General features: G+C 39.3%; 1 protein-coding gene across 1 annotated transcript; it reads left to right on the top strand.

Annotated features, from left to right (window-relative positions):
- The first annotated feature begins 1354 nt into the window (after positions 1–1354).
- On the top strand, positions 1355–3763 carry LOC133800878 (patellin-6). Its single transcript, XM_062238967.1, has 4 exons — positions 1355–2316; positions 2417–2541; positions 2915–3056; positions 3285–3763. The coding sequence occupies exons 1-4, from the start codon at positions 1591–1593 to the stop codon at positions 3543–3545; spliced, it is 1254 nt and encodes a 417-aa protein (XP_062094951.1). The 5' UTR covers positions 1355–1590; the 3' UTR covers positions 3546–3763.
- Positions 3764–13899: the final 10136 nt, after the last annotated feature.

Below are 13899 nucleotides of genomic sequence, written 5' to 3'. Positions count from 1 at the left end.
TTAATTTTATTAGGACCTACAAACTTATGACTCTTACGTAAACTAATTTAAAATTTTAATATTTACCTCACGAGGTTCTTACCTGTCAAATTAGTACTGTTGTCAATGTTCCATACTCTATCCCACAAGTTAAATTATGTCACATCTTATGCTTATGTAATTGATTAATTTTGTTTCAAGTATTTCTCTCAAGTTCGTTAATAAAATAGTATTGTCAAGGCACAATTAATATTCAACATCACACACTAATATAAATAATAAATTACGTAAGACTAAGGTCTCCTTCAGTTGGAGAGAAATAATGAAATACAAATTAATTCTTATTCATTTTTTACATTTAGTTAAATTAGACTATTGAAATAATTTTTCTATTAATTTAGTAGAATGACTATTCTACTCAAAAATAAATAAAAAGTGCATTCCAATGCATAATTACAAATTTTATTAATTTTTTTGTACTTGCATTAAATTTTAGTCTACTATATTTTTATTCTAATGTGATTACTCCTAATCAAATATATCATAAATTATCATGTAAATCCCATATTCTGATGTGATGTGGTGTTCACCACCACACCACCACACCACATATATCCTCATTTTCCATAATAAACCATACATTTTAAATCAATATCTTCTTTTTATAAATTTGACCTACTTCATTCTTCATAAAAGAAAGCTCAACAATTATAAAGTGTTGATTGATGGAGTTATCATAATAGTAATACACATAAGTTACTATGTGTAGGATTCAAGAATGTTGGTACCAATTATACAAACTTGGGTAAAATTTCACTTCTTGAAGTGAAAAAAAAATGAAAAATTTCAAAGTATTGATTCATAATTAGGAAGATTTTCAGAGCAACCAAAAATGGAGCTTTTGTTTGGAATTTGGAGCTGAGAACTTGTGAGCGGACCCCACTCTATCTAAAGAGGAAGGGAACAATTTAGAAAAAGCAAAGGAAAAAGGACCTAATGGGTCCCACAGTCACCAAAACCCCCTGACTCTTTCGACAAGTGGTTAATTACCATAATACCCCTACTGTCCAATGCCCCCAAAAGCCACTTCACTTGCCCTCGCCTCAATCATCAATTGTTATCATCCACTCTCTCACTTTTCCCCGGCTAAAGGACTCGGCTCGGCTCGTATCGACTCGGCTCATATCGACTCGGCTCGGCTGTGCTCAAGCTCAACACACAGCGCGTGCAGTCCGGCCACTTTTAAAATTTCAAACCAAAGTCCCGGCTCCGTGAAAAACTCTCCTGTCTTTTTCAATTTTTATTTATTTACTTTTATTAATTTTTAATTTTTTTAATATTAAATATTTGTTTGTTTGTTTGTTATGCTGTCCTTACTTGTTATCTGTTCCACTCTCTTGCGTTTTTATCTGAGAAAAACCTTACTTTTTTTTTTCTGTAGAGAATCGAAACCAGAGAGCTTCTCGATCTTCTTCTTCTTGTTGTTTTGCAAAAATCCTTTTTAAGTCTTTGAAATAAAAAAAAAACCCATTTCGAACCAGTCCCTTTTCCTTCATTTTCCCGGAAAACTTGCAGAGATTCCCATCTGGGTTCTCGCTCAAAAAACCAAAAATGGAAGCTTCATCACCAGTTTCCATGCAAAAAACTCCACTCCCTGAGGCTTCTCCGGCGAAGCCATACAAGAAGAGCTTCGTCACGACACTAAAAGAGGCAGCAACGACACTCCGTTCGCCGTCGTTTAAGGAAGACACGTACGTCGTTTCCCACCTCAAGTCATCAGAGAAGAAAGCTCTGCAAGAGTTCAAGGACAAGTTAATGGCTTCCGATGCCTGTGAAGCCTCCATGTGGAGCATTCCTCTCTTGGGGGGTGACGAGAAAGCTGACGTCATCCTCCTAAAGTTTCTCCGTGCCAGAGACTTTAGGGTGGCCGATTCGTTCAACATGCTGTCGAAGTGTTTGGCCTGGAGAAAAGAGTTCGGAGCCGACGTCGTTTTGGACGAGGAGTTAGGGTTTAAGGAGCTGGAAGGAGTGGTGGCTTATATGCAAGGCTACGACAGAGAAGGACACCCTGTTTGTTACAATGCTTATGGAGTTTTCAGAGACAAAGATATGTACGAGAGAATATTTGGGGACGAAGATAAGCTGAAGAAGTTTCTGAAATGGAGAGTTCAAGTTCTTGAGAGAGGTATAAACCTTCTCCATTTCAAGCCTGGTGGAGTTAACTCTCTTATTCAGGTCACTGATCTTAAAGACATGCCCAAAAGAGAGCTCAGAGTCGCTTCAAACCAGATCCTCTCTCTCTTTCAAGATAATTATCCTGAAATGGTTGCTCGTAAGGTGATTGATTAATTCTTTTTTCTTCGTATCTTTCTTCACTCGTTTCATTTTTTTTTCTTCACTTTATTAACTTTTTTGTTTTGTTCTGTTTCTGGTTTAGATTTTCATCAATGTTCCATGGTACTTCAGCATGCTATACTCTGTTTTCAGTCCCTTTTTAACTCAAAGAACTAAGAGCAAGTTCGTGATTTCTAAGGAAGGAAATGTAGCCGAGACACTTTACAAGTAAGCCTAAAATAGTTTGCTTAATTCGATTGCTCTGATTTTTTTTTTTTTTTGATTGAGAATCCAAACTGGGTTTGTTTTTTTCGACATTTTCTTTAAAAAAGTTCAAGATTCAGAAGTGGGTTTTCTTTTATCTGTCGAAATTTCCGTTTGTGTATGTTCAGTTCTTATCAAGTTCAAAGCTTGTGTATATATGTATGATATATATTACGTACAGTACCAACCACAACCTCTTTAGTTGTCTTGTCTGTCTTTTTCTTTTCATTCCGACGTCGTTTTGGACCACATTACTTTCCTTTAATATACTATGTCTGAGCAATTCACAAGTTTAAAAAAAACTCTGCTTTTATTCTTTCCTTTCTATCCTGATCAGGTTCATTAGGCCTGAAGATGTTCCTGTTCAGTACGGTGGACTGAGTCGACCCAGCGATTTTCAAAATGGTCCTCCAAAACCAGCTTCTGAGTTCACTGTCAAAGGTGGAGAAAAAGTAAACATTCAGATTGAAGGCATTGAGGTTCATCTTTCTCTTTTTCTTTTTCTTAAACATGAATATGATTATTGTTAGTACACGAGCTTGACTTTTGATCCAAAGTATTCGAAGTCTATAATAGTCTTAACCCTTTTTCAAAGTGTATAATCATGATGAATGGTCAAGATAGTAGTGTCCAATTTGGGTGAATGACATATTAGTAGAGTACGATCTTGATTTTAACAATGGGGTTTTTGTATTTGGTTTGACTAGGCTGGTGCAACAATCACATGGGACATAGTTGTGGGAGGGTGGGACTTGGAGTACAGTGCTGAGTTCGTGCCATGTAATGAAGGAAGCTACACCATAGCAGTGGAGAAGACAAGGAAGGTCAATCCATCTGAGGAAGCTATACACAACTCCTTCACATCTAAAGAGCCAGGCAAACTGGTTCTCTCTGTTGACAACACTACTTCCCGGAGAAAAAAAGTGGCTGCTTATCGTTACATCGTCAGAAAATCCACTTCCATCTAAAGAGAAAAAGAGTTAAAATAAAAGGGAAAAAAATTAATATAATGTTATGTATTTTTCACTCTTTTTTTTTTCTTACTATTATTATGTTCTTTTGATGGTCTAATTTGATGGGTTGTGAACTCTTTTTTTTTTTTTAAATATAGTGTACTGGTTGTAATATAAAAGAAATGGTGGGTAATATATGCTTAATGTAGAAGAAAGTGGTTTAACTTTGCTTACACCAGTAGCAGCAGTGGTAGTGCATAATAACTGTTTGTCAATTTGTCTCAATGACCCGAGGAAGAGATAGAGAGGCACAGAGAGAGATAACCAACATTGTCCTGTCTTCTCTCAAGTGGGGTCTTGAAGATTTTTATAATTTTTGGGTCTGTAACAAACAGTACAGCGAGAGGTGAGAGAGCTTTTTTTGATTTGGGGAAGTGAGTCTTTGAAAAAGAAAAAGGATTTGGTAACTTTGCTTTGTGTCTGTCTGTCTTCTTCGGTCTGTCTTGGGCTTGAGAGGGACTCTTATTAAGTTAAGTGGTCACAATCTGTTTTTTCTTTTGGGGTTTCTTTAAATTCTAAGGCTTCTTTCTTTTTGGAGGGTTGGGGTTTTCAAAGAAAAAAAGAAGAGTGTTTTGAGGGGAAAAAGAAAGAAAGAGATATTGACTGGACCAAATGATAACAGAAAAAGAAAAAAAAAATGGTTATAATGATAAGATTGTGAGAATTCCAACATGGGTTTGGCTTGGTTTTTGGGTTTGGTGTGTGGAGTGGTGCGCTGTGTGGTCACGGGAGGTTTACGTGTGCAGGTGGCGAAACCAGTGAAAGTGTAAGTGTGCGTGTGTGCTTGTTGCTATTTTGAATTGAAAATTAAATGATGAACAAGCATTTTTTTAAGGCACTAAACAGTATTCTCTCTTTACTATCTTTTACTTTTTTTCTTTGGGAAGTTTCAGTTTTTGTTGATTTTTAATTAGTTTGTTATGTTTGATAGAATTAGACTCTGAGCTCATGTTCCTTGAATAATGAATAATGAGAATTATTATTTTTAATAGGAGTTTATAGTAATTAGTATGGAGTGGGCAACAAGAAAATGCAGGGCACCACAGAAGTAACAGGTGAGCTGGTTTGGGCTTGGCTATGCCAAAAAGGCAAGGGTCACTGTACTGGTTTAACCTTCTAATTTTATTTGTTAGTTTGTTTTGCTTACAAAATATAGACTTAAAAAAAATAAAGGAAATTGTTATATTATTTAAAAATAATATAAGATTGTTAATATAAATTAAATAGGTATTACAAAAGCATCTATATCTATATATTTATATAGAGGAGATAACGTGTGACAGCTCCAAATCACTTTTTTTATTTTCTATTTTTTTTTTACTTTTTTAATTCTTCTTTTTCAAATATATGATTATTAATTAATAATAAAAAAACTAAAATATCTAATTATAAAATTTAGTAAATATCTTTACTTAATTTGAATCTAAATTTAATTAGATATTTAATTTAATTAAATTATAAATATAAATATAATAATAAATATCATTTTTTTCTCATTTTTTATTTTACTTTTTTAATTTATGGCTATTAAACATTTTTGGAAAAAAACTCAATCTATTTTCTATTTTTTCTCATTTTTATTTTAATAATAATTTATCTATATTTCTTCTATGTAATAAGTGTGTAAATAAGATAAATTCTTGGTTTTAACAATTTTTATTTTTTCCGTTAACTTTAACAGAATATTATTATATTTAATGGGAGATTGTAAATATGACTTAAACTTAAGTAAAATTAAATAAACAAATTAAAATATGATATTTTTGAGATATTTTACAATAATGATGATTTAAAAATAATAAAACCATATATTTTATAACAAATACAATTTAATTAAACTTAAACTTAATATTATATTAAACATATAATATATAATCTTTTGTTGTCACTGCCAAATTAAAAAATTAGAACAAATATAAACTTAAACAAAAATAAATAAATTAAGAAAGAATATTTTTAAGATATTTTATGATAATTTAAATAATTAAATCATATTTATTTAATAATAATAATAGCATACATCATTTTTTTTTACTTTATAAATTTGTGTGATAGTTTGTTTTTTATCAAGTGATTGTAGCTATTTTTCTTCATCAAATTCACCAAAGGACATTGTGAGATACATTAGAAACTAAAAATAATTGATGCATGTATATTATTGTCTACGTACACTATGGATTTTTCTATTTTTATTTTATTTCTATTATTAATTTATTTTTAAATATAATTTTATTTTATATATATGTGTTGACCCACGATTTGGCCAACTGACACGGAGTCAGAATATGCTTGATATGAATGAATGCGTAGAGAAAAACGTAATGACAAAAGTAAATACGACAAAGTATTTTATAGTGGTTCGGCCCCAAGATCTGGTAATGACCTACGTCCACTTAGACTGATATTGATCTAAGGATCAAAGGAGTGATCAAAGAACAAGGGTTCAATGAGTTTCACTTACCTCTGAAGAACAATACAATATTGCTAGGAGAATTACTATAGTCTCTAATGATTCAAAAGCCAAAAGTCCCTTCCTTGAGCTATCTTTTGCTATTTATAGGCTCAAGGGGGATTAAAAAAGATTGTTACAGATATTCTCTCCCGAATAATCGGATATCCAGGAGATTGTGTGAGATAAATTCGGGATTCACAAAGATCTTCTCATAAATGTTGTTTTGTATGTGGAACTATCGACCAGACTGGTCGCAGGTAAGACTGGTCCGCACTGCCTCTAATGTGTCTTCTGGTCGATACTCTAGCAGAACGTTTCCAGGTGTCAGCCACGTATCCAGGGATCATTTGCCACATCATCAATACTAATTTTTTGGATAACATTTGCCCCCCAAGTTTATTTATCACGAGCAGTAAAATAAACTTTTGGACGAACGACTCTTCGGTAACCCCGTCTTACATGTCAGAACCCTTCGTGTGTTCTTGGAAAAAGTAACCCACTTCTGTCTAATCACGTCCTTTCGGTTCCCCAGAAATGATTTCGACGGCCATCCCGCTTCTCTATACTTGGAAAAAGGGAAACTAATGATTACACTTTTTAATGCCAGAGACAAACTTATATAAGACCTTCGAAATCTTCCTTTTCTTTTTACGCACGCCACTGTCTTTGCAAGAAACCCTAAAAACCAGAGTTTTAAACTTCTCCGGAGACCGTTCTCCTGCACTTCCAAGACTCAGACCGAGAGTTCCTTGATCTCCAAAGACCTTTCTTCCATCTCCACGATCATTTTCTTGGTAAGTTTTCGAATTCCCATGCTTCAGATTTTCGTGGCGCATGTTTCTGTATGTAGACCGTTTAAGATTATCTGTTTCTGGTTTGAGATGCTTGTGAATAGGATGTTTTGTAGGAAAAAAGAGTTACGAGTTAATTTGATTAGTCAGGATCATATGTTTAGGACGTAAGATCGAAGTAAAAATTCGATCTTTAGGCTAGTTGGAAAATAGGTTTTTCCCACCCTAAGAGGAGTTGAAAAAGCTTTCTTGAAAAACTTTTTGCTTTCAACCTTTAATCCGTCTTTCAAACTGTTCGTATGGAAAACTTTAGCTTCTTGTTAGAATGCTGTTGTATAAAAGCTTGGCTTTTTATACTCGACCAACGTTATTCTAAAAAGCTTTTGAAAATTCTCTATCCTCACCTCCCCATTCTTCTGTTTGCAGACATTGATGCTAGATTTGTGGGGAGGTGAGCGGCCTATTGACGACGACCTTCTCGCCCAGCTGCTTGAGGGTGAAGAACAATCGGCCGACCGAGCTCACGAGATTCCCTTCTCACGGTCCTCTACTAGACCCCGTCCTTCTCCTCAAATGGCCCGTTCAAAATCAGTAGGCAAGAAAAGACCTGAACCTGAAAACAGTCCGAACCATCCTGCCCAGCCTGATTTGTAGGCTAGAGCTCCCTCGACCAGCGGTCGAGAAAATCCTATCCCTGACCCTAATATCCAAACTAGGGCCCGCCCTCGACATCAGAATCTGCCTGATGTCGAGTGGTACACTTCCCCGGCCAGCTCAGTGACCATGCGGATGGTTGCTAATTACTTCAGGAAATTCCCTCTCACAGGGGTTTCCATTATACGTCCTGCCGCAGACCAGAGGGCTAACCTCCCCGGAGGTGCAAACAGCGCCTGGTCCCGGTATCACATTGAGGCGGGAGCTTACCTCCCTCTTCATCCTTAAACTGAGGGGGTGGCTAATTATTGCGGTGTCGCCCCCTTCCAAATCACTCCAAACGGATATAGAATGTTGGCCGCACTCTATATCCTGTATAAACTTAAGAAATGGCCAGAGCCTACGCCTCATGAGGTCAACTATCTTTTTGACCTCAAATCTAACCCGCAACAGCACGGAACGGGTTTCTTCCACTTCTATCACCAGGAGACCAACCGAACATTCCTGAGTGACACTACGCATATCTCGAATGTGGGGCAGTATAATAAGGAGTACTTCCTTACCCCGGGCATAACCAGCAACAACTTGGCCTTCGCTCGAGAAGGTAAGAGCTTGTCTTCGACTGGTCGATACTTTTCATCAAGTTGTTCTCTTTCATTTTTCTCAAACTGAAATCTGTCTTTCAGGCCCATGGTTACGTCCGACCCCAACACCAGACAAGGTGTTGAGGTCCAATACCTTGGCTAGGATGACTGATGCAGCAAAAAGTGTCAAGATCCTGGTTACTGATGAAAACCTGAGGCGGTCTGGCCTCCTGGCTCCTCGCCATGAAACTAGAGGGTCCGTGGTGGACGAAGCCACTGCCGAGGGGGTTCCCGAGCAGTAACCTCCTGCGTCTCCTCGGAGGAGGAGGCCAACAGGGGTTACTATCAGGGAACCCACGGGCAATCCTTCCGCAGAAAGGCCTTCTGCTCCCCAAGGAAAGGGGAGATAAAAGGCCAAAGAGCCAGTTGTGGACTTGGGGGAGTCTTCTGATGAGAACGGCAACACTATTTTACTTTTGAATAGTTTGCCAATTCCCTGTCACTTGTTTGACGGGGAATGCAACTTTACTTATACTCCAAAATTAGGGCCAGACTTCTTCATGCCAGATAGTGAATGTATGACTAATAGAGTCAATAGTATAGCGACCAGTAGTTGTAGCTCGGGTATTCACTTTGTTACCTCTTTTCTGTTGTATAAAGAATTTTCATCTGCCTCTTGTCTTATCATTTGCTTGTGTTTTCTTGCATGCAGACATGGCCACTCCCAACATCTTTGACATGTATCAGGCTGAGGAGGAGGAGGAAGTTCCCCAACTTCAGCGGAGGTCTAAGAGGAGAACTGGTGAATCCAGTCGGGGTCCTCCAGCCAAGAAGGGTCGAACAGAAGACCCTCCCCAGGACGCGCCAACTGAGCAAACTCCTGCCCATCCTCCAACTCCTACAGAAAAATAGACTCCTTCTACCACGCCAAAACCTCCAGCTGCGCCCACCAGAGAGCAGATTACTCGGGAAGAAGCTCTCGGGGCCAAAATCTTGAGCCGCACTCTGCGATCAGCCAGGGATCGCCTTGAACGCATCGGTAAAAGCGACCGTGTCAAGGATGCAATGGTTGAGGTTGAAAACTTGTCGGTTGACCTGATCCTGAACAGGGCCCTGAATGAAATTTCCAGTGTAAGTACTTCTTTGTTTCTCAAGCCTTAGTCTTTTAGTCTTCACGACAGGTTCTAACTCCTTCTTGTTTTATTTACAGGCCTTGCTGTCTGCTATTACTGCTCGTACCCGTGCCCAGGCTTCCATCGAGCAGGCTAAGGCAAAGGCCATTGAGAGGCATCAGGTGAAGGCAGCCGAGGAGCTTTCGGCTGCAGAGGCTAGGCACGCCAAGGAGTTGGAGGCAATGGCTCGAGAGAGGGACGTTACGGTGACTAAGCTGTCAGAGGTTGAAGCTGCAAATGAAGCTGCAATAAAGTCGAGGCAGCAGTATCGAGATTCCAGCGTGACCCATCTTCGCGAAATCAAAAGGTTGGAAGAGATGCACAAGTCCAAGGACGAGGCCATAGCTACTCTCGAAGGCAAAGTCAAGCAGTTGGAACTTGACAACTCCAAAAATCTGGAGAGGTACAAGAGGACGACGCTCTGATGTTTCTACAACTTCTGGAAACACAATCAGGGTGCCGACTTCAGCTATCTTTCTGAAGACGTTAGGACTGCCGAGCTGGCGTGTTGTGCTGCCCAACTGGCCGAAGAGGAGGCAAGAGCGAGGATCCCTGACTCCCCAAGCCTGGCTGTCGTAGAAGAAGAAGTTGCTGCTATCCAGGATGCCTGTGAGGACCCTCCGGCCCCAAATGCCCCTTGAACTCTTATTATTTTTTTCTTTCCTTTTGGCTACACGACCCACGGGTCGTGATGTAAAAACAAAATTTTTGTTTTAAACTTTGCTGCACGGGCAGTAAATCTTTTTTCTTTTACTTGAACAATTACATCCAAGCAGTGATGCTTGCGGTGTAAAAGATTGCATGATGCTATAATATTTTCATTTATTATAACACTTGTCCGTATGACCGAACTTAGCATAGTACTTTGGCATGATTTAACAAAATATAAATTTTGAAAAATACTCTAAGTACCCTAGTATGCTTTCACTTATTTTGTTCATGTGTTTACATACCTCATGGTACGCTTTGCTATCGATGTGCCTTATATGCCCCCCAAGTGATCGAGGAGCTTTAGGTCCTTGGTCACTTGCCATGACCATGACCTGTTCGAACATTCCTGTTCGTGTGCAAAAATGATACTTGTAATGCAGCAAAACAACACACGTAATGAACAAATACTTGTAAGTGTAAATTCACAAAGGTTGGCAAGAATGACTGGCTGCGCACAGTCCCTTATAATCTCGTATTAAAAATGGACTAAACATGTCTTTACGAGTGATTCTGAAATAGAATCTTACATATACGAGCGATTAGCCATACAGCGTGGCTAACCCTCTTTGCTAAACTTGTAAAAAAGAGAAAATTATTACAAGCCAGCCCTTTAAAAAGGACTGTTTACTGATAATACTTGCGCATGTGTTCTCCATTTCAATAACGTGGAACGAGATCTCCGTTTAAGCGTGCAAGTTTGTAGGTGCTTGGATGAAGGACTTCTTCAATCTGGTAAGGTCCTTCCCAATTAGGTCCGAGCACTCCAGCAGTAGGGTCGCGGGTATTTAAGAAAACTCGTCGTAGCATCAAATCTCCGACGTTGAATTTTCTTTCTTTAACTTTGGAGTTAAAGTACCGGGCGACTTTTTGTTGGTATGCAGCAACTCGGAGTTGGGCCTTCTCCCGTATCTCGTCAATCGAGTCTAGGGATTCCATCATTAGTTGGTTGTTCTGATCCTGGTCGTATGTTAGACGTCGATGTGAGGGGGGATCTAACTCGACAGGCAACATTGCCTCATATCCATAGGCTAAGGAAAATGGGGTATGTCCTGTCGCAGTTCGGTGAGACGTTCTATACGACCAGAGGACTTCAGGCAATTGCTCTGGCCACGCTCCCTTAGCTTCTTAGAGCCTTTTCTTCAAGGTGTCCTTAAGAGTTTTTGTAACGACCCAAATTCACTAATAAGGCTTAAGGGCCTTGATTAGTGTGCCGGGAGGGCATGATGAGAATTATGTGTGATTTTTATGATTAAGATTCATGATTATGATTTTAAGCATGTTATATGACTATGTGAATTATGTTATGTGATAATTATGATGTGTGAATTGTACCACGTGGGTGCTGTGATACCAATGTGATGCACGTGCCGAGACGGTCCTAGAAAACTAGATAATGGTAACTGGTGATTTGGTAACCTGCGTAACTGTTAGTAACCATAGAGAGTAACATGTTTTATGGGGAAAGTGGTAGAATTGCAAAGCTGATGAAAGGACTAGTATGCCCTTGAGGTTTAGTTAGGAAGGGGTATTAGTGGAAGGGTAGAATAGTCATTTGGTAGGATAAATGACCATTAGCTGAAGGGAAAAGATCATATACGTATAACACTTGGAGAAATGGGTTTATGCTGAAATTGGAGACCTAGAGGAAGAGCAAAACTAAGAAGAAGAAGGGAGAAGTTGATTTTAGCTTTTGGAAGAAGAATTAAGGGTGATTGAAGTTGTCAAGCAAGCTTAGATCAAGAATACTCAGAGGTAAGATTTTGATTATGATATATCTAAGTTCTAAGTCTGAAATTTTAGATAATGAATGTGAATTGAGGCAAGTTGGTGGCTGGTTTTGTGTGAATTCAGAATTGGGAAATCAAGGGGGAAGGAGGTTTAGAGCTGGAGGTTGGACTCACCACTCAAGGTAAGGTTTCTGTGTGATTATTAGGCTTGTTTCTGTTAAGGTTTAGGGAGTTTGGAGTGTGGTTTGTGTTTGACTTCAAGTTGTTCTTAATTTTCTGGTTTGAGTTACTAAGTATGAAATTCAAGAGTGAATCTTGGGAATAATTGTGTGAATGGGCTTGGGCGTGATGTTTCTAGGTTGTTGTGAGGTTTGTTATGGATTTAGAGTTGGTTTTGGGACTTAGGATGGAGTTTGGGGTGATTTGGAGTGAGTTAGGCTCGGGAAAAACGCGAAGGCAAACCCAGAATTCTGGGCTTGCGAAGGCGTGCCGCGGCGTGGGGCCCCTGACTTGCTGGGTGCCGCGGCACAAGGCCAATTTCAGGACATCAATTTTGGCAATTTTAGGCCTTCGCTCCGGGGGTTCGGGGGATGTCTCCGGGGTATGGTTTTAAGGTTTTTGGGGGTCCCGAGAGTGTGGATTAGGTTCCGGGAAGGTAGCTTTGTATTGATTAGTGACAAAGGATGTTTCATTTGTGTTGTGATTAGGACTTTGGAGAAGCTCGTGGTAGAGGACCGTGCTCGCGGCTTCGTGGCATCGGAAACCAATGAATTGAAAGGTAAGAAAGCTGCACCAGAGTATGTGGTTGGGTTAGGACTAAGTGCTCCCTATGTATGTATGCATTGTTATGTGAATATGAATAATCATGTGGACACGATGGGACTAAGAGCTCCCTATATTTGTATATCATGTCGTGTGATAGTATTATTATGCCATAGGACATGCAATTATCGGCCTAAGGGTGTCGGAATCAATATTTGCGCATTGAGGCGCGGCTCGGCCACTGGGAGCTGAGGCAGCTTATCTGTCACTGAGCTTGGTTAAGCTGGCCAGAGTCAGTGAGTATTACACTGGGGGCGGACCTAATGAGCCGAAGACAGTGTGTTAAATAGAGGGTGCGACTAAGGGCGCCAACCCTGAATGTTATTTGATGGATATGACAATCTATTGGTTATGAACGTGAATATTGTGCTATGAATATAGTTGATTGACTGTTTGGATGAAAAACTGTTATTACTGATTGGATTAATGTTATGAAATGTTGAATTCTTAGTTGAGCATTGTGAAATATTTGATAAGTGTTGCTGATCTTGCTATGTTATTATGCTTTCTTGCTGGGCCTTGGCTCACGGGTGCTACGTGGTGCAGGTAAAGGCAAGGGCAAGCTGGACCTAGCCTGAGGTGGAGAGCTCCAAGGTGAAATGTACATAGCTAGCCGTTCGACCTCCGCGATCGAGGAGTGGACTAGGACAGGGACTACCTAATTGCTTGTTTTGCCTTAGTATGGCTGGTTATTGTATCTGAGTCTTACAATTTCTATAAAAGATCTTTAAACTGATTTTTAAATTGGGATCCCGTGTAACCGGATAATGTTTCTTAATGAAAACGTAACTTTTGAGACCAAAACACTTTTAACCCTAGTTCCTCTACTGTTTCATTAACACGCTTTTACTTTAATGACTTGATTAGCAAGTCTGGCACTTTATAAACACACAGTGTAATGGTCTTGGCTATCCAGGGCGTTACAGTTTTATTCACGGCTTCGACCTGCCCATTCGCCTGAGGGTGTGCAACTGAAGAAAAGCTTTTAATGACTCCATGTCTTTCGCAGAAATCGGTGAATAAATCGCTGTCAAATTGGGTCCCGTTGTCTGAAACTATCTTTCTGGGCAGACCATATTGACAGACGATGTTCTTGATAACGAAGTCAAGGACTTTCTTGGTCGTGATGGTAGCGAGTGGTTCAGCTTCGGCCCATTTGGTGAAGTAATCGACCGCTACGACTGCGTACTTTACTCCACCTTTCCCTGTAGGCAGGGATCCTATCAAATCTATCCCCCATACTGCAAAAGGCCACGAACTTTGCATCTGCTTCAATTCGTTTGGAGCCGCTCGTGGAATCTTCGAGAACCTTTGACACTTATCGCACCTTCGTACAAACTCCATCAAATCCTCGTTCATAGTTGGCCAGAAGTAGCCTTGTCGTAGAATCTTTTTT

Source organism: Humulus lupulus, chromosome 9 (assembly GCF_963169125.1).
Source record: "Humulus lupulus chromosome 9, drHumLupu1.1, whole genome shotgun sequence".
Taxonomy (NCBI): Eukaryota; Viridiplantae; Streptophyta; class Magnoliopsida; order Rosales; family Cannabaceae; genus Humulus; species Humulus lupulus.
This window is presented reverse-complemented; position numbering and strand designations above follow the sequence as displayed.

What these genes read in the sequence shown, in the direction of transcription:
- LOC133800878 (XM_062238967.1), top strand. Translation starts at nt 1,591, where the DNA reads ATGGAAGCTTCATCACCAGTTTCCATGCAAAAAACTCCACTCCCTGAG. An exon ending in CTGAAATGGTTGCTCGTAAG is followed by an intron (nt 2,317 to 2,416) that starts GTGATTGATTAA and finishes TTTCTGGTTTAG; the next exon opens with ATTTTCATCAATGTTCCATG. An exon ending in GTAGCCGAGACACTTTACAA is followed by an intron (nt 2,542 to 2,914) that starts GTAAGCCTAAAA and finishes TATCCTGATCAG; the next exon opens with GTTCATTAGGCCTGAAGATG.